General features: G+C 38.5%; 1 protein-coding gene across 1 annotated transcript; it reads left to right on the forward strand.

The window, feature by feature from the left end:
- Positions 1-17,540: 17,540 nt before the first annotated feature.
- On the forward strand, positions 17,541-21,153 carry gmnc (geminin coiled-coil domain containing). Its single transcript, XM_048161232.1, has 5 exons — positions 17,541-17,753; positions 18,318-18,489; positions 18,813-18,898; positions 18,990-19,106; positions 20,019-21,153. The coding sequence occupies exons 2-5, from the start codon at positions 18,324-18,326 to the stop codon at positions 20,811-20,813; spliced, it is 1,164 nt and encodes a 387-aa protein (XP_048017189.1). The 5' UTR covers positions 17,541-17,753; positions 18,318-18,323; the 3' UTR covers positions 20,814-21,153.
- The last annotated feature ends 3,234 nt before the right edge of the window (positions 21,154-24,387 follow it).

A 24,387-nucleotide genomic window follows, 5' to 3' on the forward strand; every position in this document is an offset into this window, starting at 1 on the left:
TTCTCTCTCAATAAAAGACGCCACTATTCATTATAAGTCATCTGAATTCTCAAGTTAGTCTGATATTACATCTCATGTTTGAGCAAAACTAGTTAAACTAAAGTCTATTAAACCTAGAACCATTTAGAACGTAATTTAGATAACTTTTGAAACAATATTAATCCTGTGCTTTGTTTCAAACCTTTTGCATCTCAAAACATTATTCTGTTATGTCAACAAATCATTGAAACATATGATCCATAAAAGGTGAAACCTAACACGTGAGAATTAGTTTTATATTTCAAACATCAGGGTGGAGTCCTTACAGAATTATAGAGTTGACGTTGTTCGAAAGCGTGTGTCGTTTAACTGTGGACGCCAAGTGTGAAACCTCAGTTCCAGTTCTCCAGCATAGCATTTAGCATTCAGAGGGTTCAGAGTTTAGAAGAGGATGGAGAAGAGAGAGAAAGAGGGTCAGGTGAGCCAAGAGGGATGCTGATGGAAGATTAGAAAGATGAGACAGTTAAACCCTCATCCTCCCCCTGTCAAGACACATTCTGCATCATTTGTTTTGCTTTAATGTTCAGTGTAAAGTATGAGTCCAGTGTCATGTGTGGGATTTACAAGCTATCAATTATGTGATCATATTTTCTCCAAGACTTTCAATACATGCAGTCTGAAATCTTTTGTCATGTCAGATTATCTGATTGAAAGATTTCTCTGTCATTAGGTCTAGCAGACACTCCTAGAGATCAGATAAATTACAGGAGATCAAGTGCATCTCAAGTGCTCACATCCCAAATGTGTATGACCATTCAGGAAAAACAGACTCTTCAACAAGTTGTTCAAATGGCAAGGGTTGTTAAAAGGATAACCACAATAAAACAAACCTCAGCACCAGTGCAAGTCGTCCCCATTGGGGTGAAAAGGTTATTCTTTTAAGTTGAGACAGTTTATTGCTTATCTGACATTGCTGATAAAAAAAAAAAAAAAATCAAGACCCTGGGGGATCCTGAATCTCAAAGTCATTTTATTCAAGCCACAGACATATTTACAGACTAAAATAATTAATAAAAATCAGACTCTTATACAAAAAGACACGCCCATACCGAAAGCGTGAATCCCTGAATCAGTTATGCTAATTTTTGAAAAGGTATGTTTCTAATAAGTAACTAGATAAGACGGTTTTGGGTGTGAGTGTGTGCAATTTACATGTAGAACAAAACGTCAAAGTATCGTCAAGTTATGTTTACCACAGGCTTTGTTTTACACATAAATTGAAAACCCCCATTATAAAACCCCATAGGAAAATCTTGAAGGAACCAGCGGCAAATTAGGCTGTATCCGAAAACTTAGGCAGGTGACTTGTTACCTCACTTCCTTATCAGACAATAACTTTTTATGCTGCGTTTCGCACGAAGGTACCTCATAAAACTGCGTAACCGTTTAAAAATCCAGAGCCAATCAGAATGAGCTTTGGTGATAACTAAGCAAATTACTACAATAGTATTTAATTACTACAGTAGTAATTTCTCACTAGAAATGGCATCAGTGATCATCTATGATGCCTTCAAAAATCGATCAGATGAAGGTATCTCAGGAGACAGGAAGTGAAGCTAACATTGGATTTGGACTTGCCTTTTTCCTTCCTACCTTGGAATGCAGTGTTTTTAAGGTTTCGGATGCAGCATTAAGGCCAATTTATACTTCTGCGCTGAGTGTATGCCATAGTTTACATTGTAGGATATGCACATAGCTGATACTGTCATGAGCATTTATACTTCTGTGTTCTGTCTGCGTTTACACCGCTTACACCGCTGAAACACTAGTTGGCAGTGGGGTTTCTATGTTCCACTGAGTTGTTTCTTCGCTACTGTTTTGAGTTTAGGCTACTACAAACAATGGCGAGTGAAATTGCGTGGATCATGTTGGAGTTGGTGCTGATCTATGTTGAAAAACAGTTACTTTTCGTGAAATTACTAAAACTAAAATGCAGAAACGACAGAAGGTGGGTGAATTTCCTGTGCTTGTCCGGCCACTGAGAGACATGGATGAGAAAATGCATTTCAGATACGCCAGAAATGCATAGGAGGAAATGCGATGCTACTATTCTGACCAATCACAGATCTTGCGGTCTGCAACTTGTAGTTACATTTCTGGGGAGGTGCGCATCAGGGTGCGACATATGTACAGCGTAGGGTACACAACTATGTGTAGGCTACGCCATACCTACTGCGTACACTCGATGCAGAAGTATAAATTGGGGTTTAGTTTTCTGGCTTCTGATGTCACATCTGCACCCCTCTATTACTTTTAGTCAGAATAGCTGATACAAAACACGTGAGATGTCAGAACGTTGCTATGATTACAGTGTCAATCATTGCAGTTTCAAGAGTGAATTCTGTTCCTTACATGGAATGATAACTTAGGGGATTTACTCTTGCATTTAAAGGGGATTGTCACTCCTGAAATTTTACAGTGTGTACGTGGCCATTGTCTTCAGCTTTGTGTAGGAAACTTTATTGTGTTTGAATTATTGGAACATTTATTCAGAATAATCACAAGCTTCTGCCTAAATAGGTGTCTTTGTTGGCATGGTGATCTAACGGCTAGGTTGTAGCCTGACCTGTTGTCGGTTGCAACGACAAACTCATTGTCTTGTTCAGCATCACTCTATGCTCAACCCTAAAGTGAGCAACTGTTGTTTCACTTTTGTCTTTCTTGTGTCAAACATTCACCTCTGTTCTGGTCTCAGTACAGTTCACCTCAGTAAAACTTAAGGTGTTTGATAAACTCAGTAAGATTTTTTAAAATGTTTTTGAAAAAAGTCTCTTTATAAAATAAATTTTAATACATTTTAAAATGTAGTTTATTCCTGTGATGGCAAAACTGTATTTTCAGCAGCCATTACTCCAGTCTTCAGTGTCATGTGATCCTTTAGAAATCAATGAAATCAATGTTGAAAACAGTGTTGCTTAATATTCTGTGATATATATTTTTTTAGGGTTCTTTGATGAATAAAAAGTTCAAAAGAACAGCCTTTATTTGAAATACAAATCTCTTGTAACATTATAAATGTCTTTACCTTCACGTCTGATCAATTTAATGCATGCTTGCTGAAATATATTAATTTCTTTGAGAAAAATTGTCTTTTGTAGTATTGTACAAGGTAGTATTGTGATGTATTTGGGGTTAACTTTACATGAACATCCAGACAGATCTACTACATCAACTTAGGACATCTCAAAATACAGCCAGTTGTGTTTGACAATTTGACTTTCTTGGATCAGTAAATCACTCAGGTTTACAAAAAATATCTTAAGACCACTAAATAATAAGAGATTTGTGGGCAGATTTACAAGTTTTTTAGATTCTTTGTGGGATTAGAGTAGCATGATTTTTATGAAGCCCTACAGAGAACCAGAACAACTGAGATAATAAATCAATAAAAACATAAAACCTTAAATCTGGCGAATTACGTGATCTGCCATACAAATGCATACTGTACGTCATGCATTTAAACTATCCTCAGAATTGCACTGAATTCAGCTGTATGCCCTTTATGTCATGCGAAATAAAACATTGTCTAACATTGTCTTGTCAAAAAAAAAAAACGTCTCGTCATCATTACAGCTGTTTTGTTTTTATGATAATAAACTGCTATGAAAAAATCATTTGAATTTTTTGGCCTAAATATTTATCTTATGTTAGAGGTTTTCAGCTTCGCTTGGCATTATTATACAGTTCCCACAGGTGCACCTACATAAAGTATAACAATGACTCTGCTATCACGTCTTATAAATAACGCATATAGAACTGTCCTACTCCAGTCGTGATTGCGAATCAGTTTCTGGTTGATCCACTACTTCAGATGTTTCATCGTTGGACTTTGATACGGTAAAATCGATTCTATCTTTTCTGTCCATACATTGTATACAGTGTCTTGTGAATTGATAGCTGTCATTCAGTTATGGCAATGGTGCACGCAGTAGACCAATCACAAAGGATCTGAAGTGTGACCACACCCTCTGATGCCACAAAAAAAAAACTTTTGCCAAATGCATTGATTATTTCTTTCTCAAAAGCACACGTCAACTTGGTACCTTCATAAATCCAGACAAATTAGGTGCTGAAGGCCTCAGCTGAACAGGCATGTTAAAGGGTTAGTTCACACAAAAATTTAAATTGTCCCATGATTTACTCACCCTCAAGCCATCCTAGGTGTATATGACTATCTTCATTCAGACGAACACATTCAGAGAAATATTAATAAATATCCTGGCTCTTCCAAGCTTTACAATGGCATTGAAAAGGGGCCCCGATTTTGAAGCAAAAAAAATGCATCCATCCATCCATCCATCGGAAAAGTACTCCACATGGCTCTGGGGGGTTAATAAAGGCCTTCTAAAGCGAAGTCAATTTGCACAGCATGCATACGGTTGTCTGCCGGAAGCTAGTTATTTTATATTATACAGTTTTAAATATGGATATTTTTCTTACAAAAACCCATCGGTTCACTCCAGAAGGCCTTTATTAACCCTCTGGAGCCGTGTGGAGTACTTTTACAATGAATGGATGTACTTTTTTGGTTTCAAAACTGGCTCCCCATTTACTGCCATTATAAAGTTTGGAAGAGCCAGGATATTTTTATCTCCGATTGAATTCGATCCGAAAGAAGAAAGACATATACACCTCGGATGGCTTGAGGGTGAGTAAATCATGGTAATTTTCATTAGGTTAGTGTAATTTTCATTTTTGGGTGAACTATCCCTTTACGTAACATGCAAGTTCAACTGAGGCTCTCAGCACCTAATAAACTGCAGTGTGTTTGCAGCTAAAGTGATATCAGCTGAATGTGTGATATCGCTCATATTTCATACTGACCTGCCAGTCAGTTTTCCTCTGGTGTTTTTAAACAGTGAGAACATTATGCCCCTTCTTTTTTTTCGCATTATATCTTTGGCCGACTTACATCCACATTTTTAACTAAATGCCCAGGCGAATGACCCTAGAAGAGGAACACCGTAACCTAAACGCACACACACTGAACACACCCTCAGCAGTGTATTAAAGACAAAGACATCACTCCGGTCGTGCTCTGCTGCCTTTTAAGTCCTCCAGGAACTTTTCAATTCCTCACGCTCTGCTGCTCCTGTAGAACACTTCGTCTAGCAAAAATTTCAACCTGCAACTTTCCTCTCTTTACTACATCATATGATCTGCCCAGCAGCCAATCAGAGGCCTAGGAGGGGATTAGGTTATGGTTAGGCGGCCGGCCCATTGTGTTCGAGGGGAACTAAGTGGGCGAGCGGAGGTGTTGTCAGGCGCTGGGTGTCACCTGAGATCAGGTGTGTTCTCGGTGAAGTTTATGTTGTAGGTGCCAAACTGGGGGAAGGTATTAGGCATTCCACCGTAATCTGTCTTTTCATTGATCATATAATAGTTTCATTAGAATAAAGAGAAGAAATGAAACACAAGCACATAATCAGAGGCAGTGCACAGGGGCGGATTGCGTTTCGGTAATGCTCACATTCCACACTTAAACACCCTGTCTACACACATCTATACCTGCCGGAGGCCAACAGCAATTGCGTTATGCAAGAAAGGTGAAGTGAGTTGTTAAAAGTGGGTTAGAAATATATATATTTTTTAAGTTTACCAGAGACATACTCTGAGAAAAAATGCTTTTGATTGTACACTGCATTATGTCTATACAGTACAGTTCAAAATTTAAGTTCAAAAGGAAAGATTTCTTAATATTTTATAGATGTCTCGGTAGCACTTTATTTTACAGTCCTGTTCCCCATGTACATACTGTGTACTTATTATAGTAATTGCAATAACTGGGTAATAACTAGGTACTAACCCTGAACCTACCCCTAAACTTAACCTATCCCAGGTAGTTACCTTATATTACCCAGTACTTTCTTAGGTAAGTACACTGTAAGTACATGTAAGTGCACGTACTGTTAAATAAAGTGCAACCGATGTCTCTTATGCTCACCAAAGCTGCATTTAATACAGTAAAAACAGTAATATTGTGAACTATTATTACAATTTAAAATAAATGTTAAAAATTAAATAGTGTATATCTTGTTTGAGATTAGTAATTTGACTCTTTAAGGCTAAACGTGTTTAATTGACATGCTTTGACCTCATTGTCTGTATAATGTGTTTAACCTTTTGTAAATGCATTGTACAAGTCAATATATTACTCGGCACCAGCAAAACAAGTTTGTCTGCTGAAATGCGTTGGTTACTCAGATAGAATGAAGATTCCAGATACCAATTTATGAATCATTTTATTTCAGATGTTATGTCAAAAGAAAGTTATGCAAAAGTGGCACAAGGTTTCTAACATACCCTTAGAAATTACATAATGGCATTTTTCAGTTATAAGCTTTAATTTTAAGAGACGAAGAGAAGTGCTTGAGAATGTTACTTTCAAATGTAATGTGCTACGGAAGCCTTAAGAGGCCATGCATTTTTCCAGTCTTATTTTTTTTTCATTGTAAAACACACAAAAAAGCTATGTGTACTTCAAAATTACAAGAAAATTTGATAATGCAAGGCAAAAAGTAATAATGCATGGCCTTTTAAAGCTTCCATGCGTTACTCCTATTTAAAAGTAACAAGTTATTTAAGTTATATTTTTCCTTTTTATGGCATGTAACCTAATATATGTGGTGCATTAGATACTGTACTTTTGCAATAAAATGTTTATTTGAGAGATTTACACTAAAAATCCAGTAAATGCACCGAATAAATAGAAAACTAACACTAACAACACTAACAACTCTGGTATTGTGGTTTAAATTCAAAAAGTAACATTACTTTTCTTGTTACTACAGTACTTTTGCAACTTTTGACTGCATGGAAGTTACATTAGAGCTTTTATAAATGGGATTTCTGCTCATCTTCTGGACTGGTTAAAACAATTAAACTGGCACCAACTTCGCAACAAATCTAAAAGGCACTTAAAAATGGAAGGAGGTGCAAGTGACTGGAAATACTAAAGATGAAATCAGGCCTGGCAGTTGGAAAAGAGGGGGGACCATTAAACGGATGTTAGCGAGGCAAAGGGACGCTGCAGCACAGACACTGTCGGCGGTACTTTCATCTGCGCTGCGTCAGGTTCGGCCTGTGAGGGGGTCTGTATATATCCTGCCGAAACCAATATGGCTTTGCTCATGCCACACAAAAGGACCCCTGCTTAGGGCTGTCCTACATGTGCCTGTAGTGAAGAAAGGGGCGTTCGAGATCGGGCCGGAACATGGGCAGCCGCGGCGGGCGGGGATGCAGGAGAGAGCCCTGGGCTTAATTGGCAGCGTGTGCTCTGCTGGAGACCATTGTTCAGGTAAAAGAGGCTTAGCATCGCAGCACGCTAACAGTGCACAGAGTCTGCTTTGACACGTGTATGGAGCTTAATCTCATTGGAAGGGGGGCAATTTTCTCGATGGAGGGGGCTGGTAATAATGAGATAGGGTGAAGCAGGGAGGGGACGGAGGACCCCCATGAAGAAGTCAATGGCTCTGTTGACTTTGTTTTGACTTTACATCGACGTGATTCTCAGTTAATTGGCCCGTCAGTGTTCCAGAGGCACTGCTCTTACTTACTGTGCAGTGAGTTTTATATCACAACACTACTTTACAAACTAGTTGAATTTCCATCTCATTGGAAAGAAAAATTGTGAAACCTCTTAAATGTCTCAATTGTTTCTTCTAGACAGCAATGAGATTACATAGAGAGCAAATGGAGATCTGTTAAACTGCTTCCTGTTTCATTGTTATTCTTCTGAAAACATAAAAGTAATCACAGATATATCTTATCTAGAGTTCAAAAAACATCTCAATTATGTCATAAACAAAAGAAAGAACACGTTAGAAAATAGCAGTACAACTGTTTTCAACATTGATAATATTAAGAAATGTTTCTTGAGCAGCAAATCAGTGCAACAGTCTTAGTCTGTTTAATTTCATTGTGTTCTCTGTCTCTATCCAGTTCTGTTTGCTACTCTGATCCCTTGGTTACTGATTACCTTCACCTGTTGTTCACTTAGTTACCTTTGTTATCTCTGTATATTTAAGCTGTCAGTTTCTTATATGCTATATTCTCAGATCGTACAGCCACCACACATTACAGAAAGCAGAACTTTTTTTGCTGCATTTTTCTTTTCTTTTTGCCCACAATGTACTTACCAGCGGTCCAGTTGCTCTGTTTGGAGCAAGTAGATCGCTCACTTGAGGACCACACAAGGGACTTTTTATATCTGGCATGCCTCACCTACTATTTGGACTGCTCGCTTTACATATTTTTCCACACCAGCCTCAGTGAGCAGTCCAAGGCATGTCTGCCCACGAATGGTCCTCGGGGGGATTTCGCCACATTTGTGGAGTGGGTGCTGGTGAACAACGGACCAGCGTTTTACTATCTGCCCCACTTCAGATCCAGAGCCCAGCCAGCCGCCTCCCACACACTACATGGAGCCATACGCCAGAGCTCACCCCAGACGAAAAGCCTGAGCATTCCGCGATGCCAACACCAGAGTGGATGGCTAAGACTATCATTGCCCCAGAGCCTGCGCTTAATGAAAAGTCTGACCAGGCATAGGGCCGCATCTGTAATTTTTGATGAGGATTTGAAAGAAGATTTTCCCCTTAGTCTACTATCTCTGCTGATCCCACCCAGCTCCAAGTCTCCTCGCTTTTCTACCAAAGCAAGCCAGTCCTCTGGTCCCACCTCTGCTGGTTCTCTTCAGTTTCTTGGCTCCTCCACTGTTTACTCCACTCTGCTCTGTGCGGATCTTCCTCAGGTCTTTCTGTCTCCAGTTATGCCTTGGCACTTGGCTTCCAAACTCCCATCACTCCACCTCGGCTCGTCGATCAGTCAGCCCCACATTGGCTCCTCCCTCCCTTGAATCCACCTGGGGCTGTTGTCCTTATGGCTCCACTGGGCTCCATCATCCCTCTGACTCCACCATGGTCAGGCGTGACTGAGCCTTGGTCCTCAGTCACACCGGCTCTACTTCAGTCCTCTGGCACCCTTTCTCCACCTCGTCGCTGTGGCTCCACCTTGGCCTCCAGATCGATCGCCCGGTTTCATCAGCTCTTCGGCTTCACCTGGGTCTTCACCTCCATCAGCTCCATGTCAGTCTGTCACCTGGGTCCACCTGCCAAGTCTCCACAATAAACTTTATTCAGAGCAGCGCCATAACAGGTATGAAAGCGAGGCTGTGAAGGATAGACTTGGTGTGTTTTCAATGGCATCTACTGTAAAAAAAAAGCTGTATAAAGCTACTAGATCACTTATACTTTTCCACAGCTCATGTTATGTGGAGTTTTATGTCTACTGAAGTTTCTCGGAAAGATGATTTTGCAGTGTTTCATCAACAGAACAATCCAAAAAACACTAAATAATAGTACAATCCACTGAAGAGATGTACTGTATGTATATCGCTTTGCTAAAGCCTCGCTTTCATTCACGTTAAAAAATCAAAGATGGCGCTGCTGTGAATAAGGTCAATGGCTTCTCCCTCCTTCGACTCTGCCGTGGGCCTTCATCCTGGCTGTGCTCCGAGTCCCCACCTGGCTCTTCCTGCTTTCGTCTCCTTGCACCATTATCACCACCCTGGTTTCGCCCGCCATAATCTACTCCTGTATCCTACCTGCCAGCCCCTCGTCCTCCTCCAAAGTACTCTCCCTCCCTCCCTCCCTCCTCAGTTGGATTCTTATTGGCACGAGGATGTGTCTTCGAATATATACAAATGTCATTTACATATTTTAGTTTCTCGGGAGATTTTAAACACCGTTTTTGAAGAGTATGCATGTGCATACGTGCTGGAGAAAAATGAGAATTAGTCATCAGATGCCACGTCCGTAATTTATAGCAAAAAAAATTAGCATTAATTCAGGCCCCGTCCACACGGAGATGCGTTTCTGTGAATACGCACAAATTTTTTATCGGATAGGCGTTTCGTCCACATGGATCCGGCGTTTTGGAAAGGTGAAACCGCTATTTTTTGAAACCGGGTCCCAGGGTGGATACATTTGAAAACGCCGTCTTTGCGTTTTCGTGTGGACGGGGCAATCTGTATATTTTCTGAAACGATGATGTCATCATCCCACGTGTCGACCCTAGTCAGACGCCGCTAACAGCACAAAACAGCACCAACAACAGCAATAGCAGACTCTACATGCTTGCGTTCATGCTGCAGAAGCTACTGAGCCAAAATAAAGTGTTATTTCTAAGCTTTGCTATAGTTTGTATTCAGTGCACAAGGTTTATGCGCATGCTCCAAGTCTTCTTCGCTGCTTTAAGTGCATTTCTGTGACAGAATTACAGCACCACATAATGGTCTGGCATGTATACTACATGATTTTGAGTCGTTTCAGTGGTTTCATGTGGACGCAGATATTTTTTGAGACGAGGGGAAAAAAAGATCGGTTTAGGGTAAGCTCCGGCTTTGTGTGGACGTAGCCTCAATCTCAAACAGATTCATTTAAAGAAGTTATTACTCCAGCACCTGCGTGACATCATTCACCAAAGTGGCTGAACGACAGGTTTGTGACAATGCGGTTTCGGGAAACAGTCGTGACTAGCTAGTTGATTTGTTCATTGATGCATGGTACTGAAGTAAAGCGAGTTACATTGTTGTATGGGAAATGCACCCCAGAATGAGTTTGTTTGCTACTTAGTTCCCTTAGTTACTGGTTACATTCACCTGTTGTTTATTTAGATATTTTGTTATCTCAGTATATTTAAGCCCTCAGTTTCTTCTGTTGATTGTTCCTTGTCGTATTAGTATTACATGGTTGTGTTTTATTATTACTCCTGATTTTCTAAAGTGTGTTCCTTTTGCGTGTTTTGATCTGCGCATCTGAGACATATTATAGTGCCGTTTAGCCATGCATGCTCACAGACACACGAGAATGGTCTCATTTTGAAGAAAACAACCTAAAGTAAAAGCTGATATAGGATATTTTAGGCTAGTATGTGAGCACAGATGTAGTTATCAGCGCAGAAATGATGCATAAGTTTGCTTGTTCACAGGAGTCATTTCAGTTTTCGTGATTCTTTTGAAAATTATTCTTTGTTATGTCACTATAATGTATAAGATCTGTGAAATAAAATACACAGTAACATTCCTGAGAGTGAGAGCTTTCATTTGATGTGTGACTTGTCTAGGTTTGGTGAGTTTGTGTGCTAGAAATATGAAATATGAACATTATTCATCTGATTTTCTCAAGGGGGCGTTGTTGCGGAAGAACGAATTTAGACCTTATTTTCTTTTATGTAAAATTAATGCAAATATCATGGGACTTGCAAGAAAGCAGAGGTTCTACGCTTTCAAAAAATACCATGTATGACTAGTTTTGTGCTTCACAGTTTATAGATTTTTAAAAAATAATATCATGACCCCCCCGCGGACCCACCGGTGGGTCCTAGGGTGTGGCCAGTGCTCAGTCTCTTATATATTAAAATAGAAAACATTTATCTACGAGTTATTGTAATAATATTTCACATTATTACTGTTTTTACTGTATTTTTAATCAAGATTTGTCTTGGTAAGCATAAGAGACTTCTTTCAAAAAAAGATTATGACAAACTTTTGAAAGTTAGAATGTACATTTTGAAAATCCAACCAAATCTCATTATGAATTCAAATATTTCTTATGGATTTCATCCAAGACCAGTTTTAGGAAAAAAATCTGAGACAAAGTCTCCTGCATGAAACCAAAACCTGATCAAAAAACTTTTCCTTTGGGATGATATTTTGATGCCTAGCATATACATAGATAGTTTTATACCATGGTATTTACTTCAAAGACTATGGTACATGTACAAAAAAAATTTTAATACTGTGGGATGTTTTGTACATATTTATGTCTTGTTATCATCTTGCACACCCTTGCACACATTTAACTGCTTTATGAGCTTTTTATAATTTACCTTGGTGAGTTTCAAGACTTTGCCTTCATGTATGTGGGTCCCAACACTCACAAACAAATGCACACACACAAACATTTAGCCTTTAACTAGTTTAGCGACCACTTAACATATCTAACAGGTTGCAAGCCCCCATGAGTCCAGTTTGTTGGCCAACAAATCCTGAGCAGCAGTGGCTGGTTATTAGAGCACTCGGTGGGGAGCTGCACAAGAAAAAAGGGCCGGGACTCAGAGACAGCTGGGCCGGGGGCAGAGGGGTTAGACGCCCAGGTATCTCCACCTGTACCATCATCACTGGCCCTGAGAGAAGGCAATTAATTCTCCAACTGCTGAAAGAGGGAGGGAGAGAGTGGTGTCTATGGTGGTGGGGGTCAGATGGTGTGTGTGTGTGAATGAAAAGAGGATGAATTATTATATTTGAGTGTTTAGTGAAGTGCATATCAATTTATAGCAGTTCTGTATAAACTTAAGGGACTGAATGAGCCACAACAGGTTTTGTGTGTCGTGGTGAAGACTTTTGATTTCTTAAGCCCCCTGACCCTCCTCTTCACTCCCACTGTCTGTGCTGTGTCAGCAGGGGTCATACACACCCACACACACTCTTTGTTCCTATACATTCTCCTCTTATAAATTAACATTCATTTAGCAGACACTTTTATCCAAAACAATATGAAATGGGAAATGCAACAACAAACATTCAGACAGTATAATCCATCATGGAATCAATACAAACCTCCATCATTGCTAGCTAGTACTTGACATAACAAGCTAACATGTCCATCAAAAACCATATTAGTTGACAGATTACATTGTATGTTTGTTCTTTCAAAAACAGCATTTTTTTTCTTTTAGGAATAATTCAGATGCTAGTTTGTGAGTTGAGTCAAATTATCATAAGTTTCATATATATAGTGACATATATAGTGATAATTTGTCATAGTTAAATGCAGTGTTGGGGAAAGTTACTTTTAAAAGTAATGCATTACAATATTGCATTACTCCCTAAAAAAGTAACTAATTGTGTACAGTTACTTTTTATGAAAAGTAATGCATTACATTACTTTTGCGTTACTTTTTCTCACATGGGCTGGGCTTGCTTGTTTGTTTTTTAATAACAACAAAAACGCTATATTTTTTGGCAAATGTTAAGGCCCTTTCACACCAAAAGTGAAATGGCTTAAAGTGCAAGTAAATGTATATTTACGCCTGTACAGTAGAGGGCGCAGCTCAAACAAACCTTTCAGTTGTGCTGCCATTCTGGATTAAAGAAGAATAGGATACAGGAGAAGTAAGTTCAACTCTCTTTTTTCTAAATCTAATCTAAAGGCAGTTTTGCTTATTAGTATGGTTGAATTAGATCACTGAAGGTCAGCAGTAAAGACATTGGTTAATAAAGTGAGATTAAATACATAAAGTATATTTCTGTAATTTAATATAGTTAAAGCAGAACTAAGTAACTTTTTTTACCTTCATAAATAGTTTTCTAAGTCCTTACGATGGTTAATTGACTTGTAGTGGTGTGTTTGAGGCGAGCACTAACCCCCTCTGGTACGTCTACGCCAGAAAACAGCACTTGCAAGTTGAGCTGCATTGACCCGACACAATCACGCCTCATGTTCACGTTCACGAGAGTGACAAAATGCTTTACGGTAATTCAAAAACAGTGTATATATTATGACTTTATAAGACAATTTAAAAAATTACCCACCTCCATGGAGTGTACTGTATTTGCGCTTGGAGCATTTACGACAGTGTGATTCACTGAAGGAACCTGTAGGGGGAGCTTCGCAAATCTTACTGAGTTCCGCTTTAATTATTACAGGTTTGCGTAAAATTCTGAGTTTGCATTTCACTGTTTTTATTCATTTTGAGGACTACAGGATTTTTTTGTGCAAGTAAAAACATGTTCACATTTAGTCTAGAACTACAATAACCATCATGTTCACACAGCGCACACAACGTCTCTGCACTTTATGTCTCTCAACATGGTGACAGGAGAGCTGTCAGTCAGTTTTTTGTTAAATGCTTCATATGCTTTTACACAAGCATTTATGTTTTTCAGTTTCATAAGCCTGAATCACTCACTAACAAAAGTGAAAGCATTTTCTCTTTCATTCACTGCTTCAGCATAGTTGATATTTAGCTCATCACACATAATTCATGCTAAGGAATCAGTGTTCATTCATCTAAAAAAAGAGAGCTGTAAAACCAGGCCTATCAACACACAGAATGTTAGGCCTGCAAATGTCAGCTCTGCCAGCAGACAGATTGATAAACAGTCAAAGCAGCTGACAGCAAAGGACAGAGGCTGTTTAATAGAGGTAGGAGGAGAGTGACAAACTGCCATTCATGTCATAATGAGGCACCTGACAACAGCTCCGCTCTTAATTACCCAAGCTGCCACCTCTGAGTTTAGTTAGCACATAGAGGGGTACACGAACACACACACCCATTTCACACTCTTCAAAAGCGGGCTTTCTTCAATAGACTCCCGCATTTTCTACCAGACACACTTAAAGTAATATATTCTATGGTTTGTATTCTTTATATATGTACACTGTAAAAAAAATCCCAGTAAAATTTATGGTAAAAAAAGCGGCAGCTGTGGTTGCCAGAACTTTACCGTAAAAAATACAGTAGCAACGTAAAAAAAAATCTGTTAAATTTACGGTAAAATAACGTATTTCATTAACTGATATAATGTTAATTTACAAACCTAATGAAGTACTAATATCTGTTTTGTACCTTTATAATACACTAACAGTCACCAAACAAAGTGGTGATGAGAGTCACATGATGAATCAAAGTTCATCACAAGCAGCTTTTCCACAAGCTGAGAAGGACAACACTAACATATAGAAGGTGCACACAGTGTCATTCACACACACACTAAACACCATCATGGTAACATGCATGAAATCTTAAAAATGCAATAAACATTAATTTAACAACATTAGATGTAACATAAAACCCTAATGTACATAAGTGATTAGAAAAAAATTAGAAAAACTAAGAAGAAACAGTTATTTCAACGAAAATATATCAAATGTGAAGTGTCACGCAGGGAATTGTGGGAATGTCAATTTACGTTTTTTCACTGTCAATTTTACAATGAATTGTTATTTTTCACTTCCAAAAACTGTGAATTTAACGGTATTTTACCGTAAAATTACATTAAATGTACCGTTAGATCTATTACAGTTATTCACCGTATATAGTACGGAAACTTTCTGTAAACCAATTAACAGTTTTTCACCGCAGCATTTTTACAGTCTTTTACTGTTAAAATCATGGTCATTTTTTACAGTGTATTGAAGAGTGCCTTTTCCAAGTCATGGGTTCATTAAATACACACACACAAAGTGTGTACATTGATTGGACCTCATCACTTTATAGGATGTTACATAACCTCAAAGTGCACGTCCTGAAGCAGCATTCATGTGAAAGATTATCAAAATGATCATCCGTCAATCTGATGAAGCTTCACTGTACTTACAGTACCTAAAGTTTGGGGTTGGTAAGATTTTTTTATGTTTATGAAAGTTTCTTATGCTCACCAATGCTGAATTTATTTGAAAATACAGTAAAATTGTGAAATATTATTATAATTTTAAAATGTTTTCTATTGTAATATATTTTAAAATGAAATGTATTCCTGTGATGGCAAAGCTGAATTTTCAGCATCATTACTCCAGTCTTCAGTGTCACATGATCCTTCAGAAATCATTCTAAAATGCTGATTTTGTACTCAAGAAACATTTCGTATTATTATCAATGTTGAAAACAGTTGTGCTGGTTCATATTTTTGTGGAAACCATGATACATCCAAAGAACTGTATTCTTTTCTGACATTATAAATGTGTTTGCTGCCACTTTTGATCAATTTAATGCTGCATCCTTGCTGAATAAAAGTATTAATTTCGAAATAAAAACGTATTAACAGAAATGTATTGCTTGTGTTTGCAGGTTATGAAAGAAACATCAGTAATGTTTCAGAAAAAAAAGATAAGCTCTGACATCAATATATCACTCAGGTTGCCTGTTACTCATACATAAGATTGGTGAATTGTTTGCCATTTCTCCAGTGCTTCATTTGAGTTCGCCCCAACTGTTACTGGGTTTCTATATCACTGGTATCAGGTGAGAGAGGTCTAGGAGAGAAAGACAGAGAGTGCGAGTGATCCTGGACCGAGGTTTCAGGTGAAATGACCTGTTTAATTGGCAGTTATAGTGTATTGGAATAAACACTATCACCATATCCGTCCTCTCCTACCTCCGCCTCTCAGCTCCTTTCTACAGACAAGCAAAGCTGCTCCCGAAACCTACACAAAGTCATTTTAAAACCCTGCAATTAGTGCCCACAGGCCCCATATATCCAAATGGGGACACATACATACCATAGACTCCATAAAGACACTATAGACTAAACTAAACCCAACATTTTGCATTTACAGAATTAAATACATTTTTATGAATATTTTTTTACAATTAGACACATTCCTGGACGTCCCAAAAGTAAGTTTTGTTATATTTTTGAAAATTAAGACCATTTGTATCCAAATTGTAGCACAAAGACACAGCAGCAGCCTACCTTCTTTCTAACTCTAAAAGTCCTTATCAATAGTTAATCTTAAATGTGTTTTTTAAAAATGCAATAACCCAATAAACACTGCATTTAAATACATTTTGCAACCCAATTACACTAATTTAGTCTAGCAAAATAAGGTTTCACCCTAAAGTCAATCAGTGCTGTGTAACTGAAATGTCAAAATATAACAAATAAGAATGCTTTTAACTATCAAAGATGCAACTGATTAAAAAACGACTCGTTACTATTATGTTCAATTAGTTTTTCCTTCTTATTAAACAAAATGTTTAATTTTGACATCCTTTTAAGAGAAATATTCGCCATTAAAATGAACCCTTGCACCAATCACATAGTAAATGAACTTTAAGTTCAAAATATTCTTATGAATTGTCAACATGTCAAAATGTTCTGCTCATCATCACATTAATAATGCCTTTAAAAAGTGAGTAGATAACATTTGACATCTGTCCATTCTGACAGAAAAAAATACCCTTATAACAGGTAAAAATGCACTTTTATGCATTTATTCACTTATATCACTCCTTAATTAAGTTAATTTCTGACATCTGACCTGTATAAAGTTAATATTTGGGCTATTTACTTTGATATATCACCAAGTTTCATCAGCAAATCTATTTCTAGACAGCTGCATTTGGTGATGTCTTCCAAATGAAGTGCAAAGTACAAAAAGCCAGGTGAGTATTAAAATTACAATCTTTCAGTTCTTTGGGGGAAAAACACAGATGACAAAAGTATGTTAATGTGTCACTCTGTGGTATGCACCTTTCATTTAACTCTGAGAGGGGGTCATGAGCATGTCCTTTAGCTCGTTTGGTTAAATTAATTCATCATGCTTCTAAACTATCAGTTGAGGAATTATACATTAACCCACCGGACAGCGCACAGCACCCAGATGCGCAGAGGAACCATCTACCTCTCCATCCTAAAGCGATAAAACCTTGTGCGTGTTGCATTACATACTACAATCACGCCTCTCGAGGTGAACAAATCACGCGCATTGCCTTCTGCTCGAGCACTCGCTCATTGCGCATCTGCGATCCAACAGTTGAAAGTGTCACGTCACTAATCTGACAGCTTCACGCCGAATCAGGTTGCTGCTGCGCTCTGGAGAGCCGCGCTTGAGCGAGCTTCAAAGCAGTTTGAATGAAGTTTAGCGCACTTGCTTCTCTAGGTCTTTGGAGAGCTCGCACCTACCCGTGACACCCTGCCCCAATAGTTGGTAAGTGTTTCTTTAAATATTCTGATTATTGGGTTACTAAATATTTCTGTCACCTGTTATTTTAAAACATTTTATTACTTGAGAATCCTCATGGTGAGCTAGCTTTACGCGCACCTGTCAGTTGGTGTTTTATCAGGTCTCCATGTGCATCTTGATGTTTAGATGTGTCTGATAAATTGACAGTTATTTGACATGCTTAATTAGCACACAAAAGCAATGCCAGCGCCAATAGAGTAGCCTAGTTTGTTGCAGTGAGCGCAACACGTGGGTACTGTGAGGGCATAATGATTGTCAATTTCAATAAATTATTGAATGATGGCGCAGAAGATGGAGAGTCTTGCTCTGGTTTAGTAGTGGTTTTTGCCTCTGTTTTAAGTGCAATGAACTTTTCACTGCAGGCTGTAAATTTGGCACCACTTGAAAAGTATGGTGTAAAAACAAGTAACCTATATGATACATAATAACAGCGTTTTTTTGGTGTTGGTGTCTTTTTTTAAAAGTGGTCGCGACATGATTAAATATGCAAATAAATAATTGTCGTCTCTGTTATGATGGATTTTGTAGAGCACCATGCTGTCCTGCCAAGATCTGAGCTTTGCAGGAGGGCAGCGCTATGAGTACTCCGCCTCGACGTCAGCTGATGGTAGTGTTGACGTTTCCACAGCGACGCTCGTCTCCCTCTGGGACGCCGGTCCCCTGGACAACGCTGCCCGCCAGCACGAGCCGCCGCGGCGGGGTAAGTCCTGCAATATGCCGGGATCAGCGGCGCGAGAGGCTTCCCGCCTTGGGAAACTGGAATTTTTCCATCTCGAACCTTTTTTTTTTTTTTTTTTTTTTTTTTTTCGTGTTTTGTTAGAGTAGCAATGGACTGTGGAGTATCTGGCCACCTCCAAAGTGTTAGTTCTTTTGGGATCCTTCTTTTGTTTAAGTAGCCTATTTATTTTATGTATGTTTTTTTTTTTTTTTTTTTTTTTTCTTTCACTTTTCAGGTTGCAATTATTTCTAGACTATTACTAATCAGGATAATGACCTTTATTTCAAATGTACCATTTGTTTTAGATTCACTGCCTGTGCCTGAGCATGGATTGGGACATCAACCCACCTGGCCTGATCAACTGTCACCTCAACTTCAACGAAACAAGCAGGTATTTAAAAAGATCATATTCTAATTACTCAACCAAAGCTGTTGACATACTGTTAATGATCATCCCCCCCATTCCCCCCACCACCATAAAGCTCCAAGACACCCTAATGCAAAGAGAAGAAGAGCTGGCAAGACTTCAAGAAGAGAACAACAAACTCAAAGAGTTTTTAAACTCATCATATGTCAAGTCTTTGGAGGAAAAAACTAAGGTAAGAAATCTCACAACACTGAATTATCACAGTTCAGGGTTGCCAGGTCTGCACAACAAAACCCGCCCAAGCATGGCCAAAACTAGCACAATTGTGTTCCTGGAGATAAAAATCTTGTTCTGGGGGTAAAAATCGCTTCAACTCGTGGACTAAAAAACAGCACACAGCAACAGTGGCCCGTTTTTGTAGGAAAACCGCAGACCTGGCAACACTGTCACAGTTGGATCTCTAAACTAAGGTGATGTGTGTGATTTTTTTCCCCATATTGAAATACTTTCTCCTAATCCAATTGAAAAAAAGAAGGGTCATCTACAAAACTAATATATATCTATTAATTATACATATATATCTCTATATTATATATTTTCTTTGTGTACTTAAAGGGTTAGTTCACCCAAAAATGAAAATTTTGTCATTTATTACTCACCCTCATGCTGTTCTACACCCTTCATTCATCTTCGGAACACAAATTAAGATATTTTTGTTGAAATCCGATGGCAGTGAGGCCTGCATAGCCAGCAATGACATTTCCTCTCTCAAGATCCAGTAATGTACTAAAAATATATTTAAATCAGTTCATGTGAGTACAGTGGTTCAATATTAATATTATAAAGCGACGAGAATATTTTTGGTGCTGCAAAAAAACTAAATAATGACTTATATAGTGATGGCCGATTTCAAAACACTGCTTCATAAGTTTCGGAGTGTTATGAATCTTTTGTGTCGAATCATGAAATAAATGAAATAACATTGCATGTTTACAATACACTTTGGTGTGACTATCTTTATAGTTTTGGCTCTTGGTATGAATGGCCCTTTACTGTCACTCATGTCAGATCTTTCCTCAAAATACATGTACAAACGACTTCTTTCACATTAATTTTACCGCTTTCTCCCTTCTTCAAACTGCAGAAACTTATTTCTAACCACAAGGTTCCAGATGGGTCAAGACACCGGAAAAGAACACATGGTGATTTCCAGAACCTGAGCCAGTTGCTTCACAGCGGCGAGGGGAAGCGGACCTGCCGCAATCTCTCTTTGGAGTTTTGCTCTGCAGAAGAGCTGGCGGCCACCCCACCTCTAGACTCATGGATACTAGAGACTCTCGGTCTGCAAGACGAGAACACCGTCGACCCAGCCCGCAGTTTCAACACTCCTTCTTTCAGCTGTCCACTTCCTACAGAAGATCATTACAGTACGGCAAATGTTGACATTGGCTTCAGCCCTAATGCAGAGACACGCTGCGATTACAGCAGCATCGTAGACTCATCCAGCAACTGCAGTCTTGACACCTCCAGTGGCTACAGCACCTCCCAGAGCTTGGGTTCAGATTATTCAACTGTTGACCCCTCAGCTCTGTACACCATCACATCTACAGGGTCGCTAGTCAGCTCTCCACCAGCGATGACCACCGCTCAACACTTCACGCCACCACGAGCTGCCTCCACTCCATATCGGCCCCAGGATATAAGCCCTGGTCCATACTTCAACACACCAGGCTGTGGTTCCTCCAGTCCACCAGGGGGCGACGGTCAACTTTTCTCCACACCTCGTATGTCACGTTGCAGGACAGATTTAGCATTTAGCATGTCACTAAGTCCACAAAACAGTGTAAAGACGCACAGTTTCCCTCAAGGACAAGCTTTCACACGCAGAGATTCACAAGGGGGGTGGAACTTCACCTGGGTGCCTAAACAATGTTCCTAGAGACATTTCTGAGGATTTTGGGAGAACAACAGACTTTTTAGCCATTTTTGAGGACTGATAACCCAATACGCCCCATAAGTGCAACTACTCTTCACTTTTTTTTTTATAATTTACGGGTTTTATATATACATATATATTATCATTATATAGCTTTGTGATATTATTATGTCATTTATGAATTTGTATATAATGTTTTTATTCATTGTGATTGAAAGACTTTGATGTTAGATGCAGGATCATGACTGAATTCATTAAAATCACATTTTTTTCTGTAATTAATTTTTTTGTTACTTTCAAATTTTACAAGAAAAGATTTAAGATTCGGCCAATTAAATTAAGATTGTCACCACACACCTTGATGTTACAAAGCTAAGTAATACACAAACACAGCATATGTCACTTACTCTAAGACACCTGGAACAAAAACAGTTCGCATATGTCTTCCATTGAAAATACTAGCTCACCATTACAGAACAATTGTCAGCATTGTAAGTATCAATGTTGTGAGTCCCAAATTTCCTCGCGCTACACTGTTAGCCCTAACCTGTCATTCCCACAGCTGTCCCGCTTCCCTTCCCTCCTTCCCCTATCACTTTCCCTCCCTCTGTTTCTCTCCGGTACGTCTTCTCCATTCTCCCGCCGCTGTGAGACAAAAGAGAGGGCCGGCTGGTCTCGAGGGAGACTTCCTCCCCGACCCACCCCGCAGGTCTGAGACCCCCATGGGGGTCCAACATGGGATACTTACACCTCTCCATCCCTCCCCTCTGCCCAGCCTCTCACTCTCTGCTTTGCCCTAAGGGAGCTGGGGACGGCAGGGAAAGTTTGGGCCTTGAGTTAGCCATGGAGAAGCCAGGGTGAGTGGTCTATCTCTAATGACACGGTTAAGCCCCCTGCAGATGGCCTCCAGATTGAGGGGTTGACAGGAAAGAGCACCTTGAGAGGTACAGGAGCCTGGAAAATAACGGTTACAGGTGAAAGAACAAGGAAAAGGAGATGATACATGGTTGGGGGTGACGGAAATGAAATTTGTCAGGATGTGTTAAACAATCAACCGGTTTAAAAGAATTGCAATGACATAATTCAGAGAGTGTCAGTCTGCAATTCAATTATATTTTCAACTTTAGGTCTTATATATTTGGTCTCAGATTAAATGATAGCCTCCCATTCAACCCAAATGCTCAATTCAAGTTCAATGGAAAATGATGTATTTTGTAGGCCAAAACCTACAAAAACTAAACATTTTAGTACTTCTGTTTCCATCCTCTTGAAGTCAATGGGTTTTTTTAATAGATTTTTGGGTAATGCCTGAAATAAGGCCTGTGGTGAACACAAGCTCAAGATATTTTCATATTACTTGTCTTGGAAAATGAGGTTGCTATCAAGTCAAGTGGCAAATTGGGACTACAGAAGTTAGGGATATTAAACGTCATCAGTTGAAAAGGTGAAGTCATCTACTTACTAGTCCGTTTTTACAGCCTCGTTGTGCTCTTGCAAACTCAAACTTTCAGTTTGTTTAGCTTTTTACGTCTGCCTACTGTGTGTTTGATTTGATGAACAAAAAGTGTAAAAATCATAAACTTTTATTGGTCACAGAGCTGGAAATATTCTGTTGGGTTTTTGTCGAGGGAACCAGGGTGATGCTAACTTCCAAGTTGGGCTACAAAAATAAGTCATCACTGCAGTACTCAATACAATGGATATGAAAAACACTACAAGCCAACTGGTACTGATTGTCTAGGGTCTTGGTAACTTCACAATTTATTTGCAAAGACGGGGTGGATAAAGGTGTGTTTGCGGTTTGAAAAAAATCATTCAAGCATTAGAGTATGGAAACTAAAAGATGGCCTGTTTTTGATTGTCATACAATTTGTAGTTGTTTGGCATCATTTCATTACAACACTATCAGCTCAACCAGGTCAAATAAAGCGTATGTCATTATGTGTAATTTTAAATGGATTTTTTAACAAATTCCTGAAGACAGCCTCTGGTTAACTATGTAGACAGAAAAGTGTAACATTAACAGCAGGTCTCCATAAAATTTACACATAAATACAGAAGAACAGGCATTAAAATAAAGCACACCAAGACTTGCCCAAACCCTATTCCTATATGAAGACTTTCACACTTTTCTGAATAAAATAATACATTATTTTATGATAACTTTATTTGTTATATTTAGCTAACTTCTGGGGGCAATTCAAATACCCCCAAAAGATAGCGAGGTCAACCACACACACGCCGACTATCGATGGTTATTCATTATCTGCAGGCTCCCGGCTGTTCCTTGCACCATTTCTGTTATAACAAGAACACCATTTACACTTCAACAGCCATAATACAAAAAGTACTCAATAATTCTACCTCAGATTATGCTGTCAAACTAATATGAGTTTCCCTGACAGAATATAACTAAACTGTTCTACAACTCTTAGAATCACTCAGCTATTGTGAGGCAAACTAATTCAGAAGCAACAGCTGTGCTTAAATGTTTGAGCATAAGCAAATAATAAATCATAACTGTACCTATACAATGTTAAAGCAGATGTAGGTGTTAGACATTAGAAGAATACTCAACAGAGATAAAGTTAACGTTTAAACAGGCCGTGTGTGCCTCTCTAATTAAGGAAGCCCTGTTATCTTGATCTCTAATAGGTCTGCAGTAATACATGATGTATAAGGTAGAGAGAGTATGCCGGAATGCCGCTCTGCCTGGTGCGATAGTTAATGTGTGTCTATGACTGTGAAGCTTGAGTAACTGTACACTGTAAACTGTAGCTTCAGCTGTAAAATCTCTTCAAATATTTCTGTGATTTTTCTCTCATTAAGGTCTCGTTGGATACGTTTCAAAATTTCCTTAGTAGATACAGGCTTGGCTCACACACACACACACACACACACACACACACACACACACACACAACAGAAGTGCTCAGATGTTTGTGTTCCTGCATGAGGGTTTACGGAGCTTGGCTATGTTTAGGCTATGTTTTTACTACATACTGAATACTGTGCAGTATACACTGTATATTGACTACTTTAGTTTAAGAATAGTAAGTGAAACAGTAGACATCAAGTTAAACAGTTAAATATTAGTTCATTGAGATTTATGAAAAATAAAGTTATTGAGATCATTGCGAATTGTAGGACTAGAGTGCAACTTTGCCCGGCCCCTTTTTCAGCGGCACTGTTTTTTTTTTCAAAGTATTTTTTCCATTAATTTTTCCCATAGGGATTTTAAAAAATTCGGTAACACTTTTAATAACTGCACACTATGAAGCATTAGTTAAGCATTAGTTAATAGTTATTTCATCACTTATAAAGCATTAATAGACATTAGTAAGTAGTTTATAAATACAGCTATAATTGCTTTATTTTTGATTTATAAGCATATCTATAATGTGTTTAATAATTGTATTTTCATACTTTATTAATAATCAATTTATCATTTCTAAATTAAGTATTACATTATTTACAAACCAGTTATTTAGGAGTTGTCAGTAGTTCATTTAGTAAGTGTAAGTAAATGATTAATAAACTATTTAAACATTCATTTATACATCTTATTATTTAGACA

The sequence above is a fragment of the Megalobrama amblycephala genome, linkage group LG16 (assembly GCF_018812025.1).
Source record: "Megalobrama amblycephala isolate DHTTF-2021 linkage group LG16, ASM1881202v1, whole genome shotgun sequence".
Taxonomy (NCBI): Eukaryota; Metazoa; Chordata; class Actinopteri; order Cypriniformes; family Xenocyprididae; genus Megalobrama; species Megalobrama amblycephala.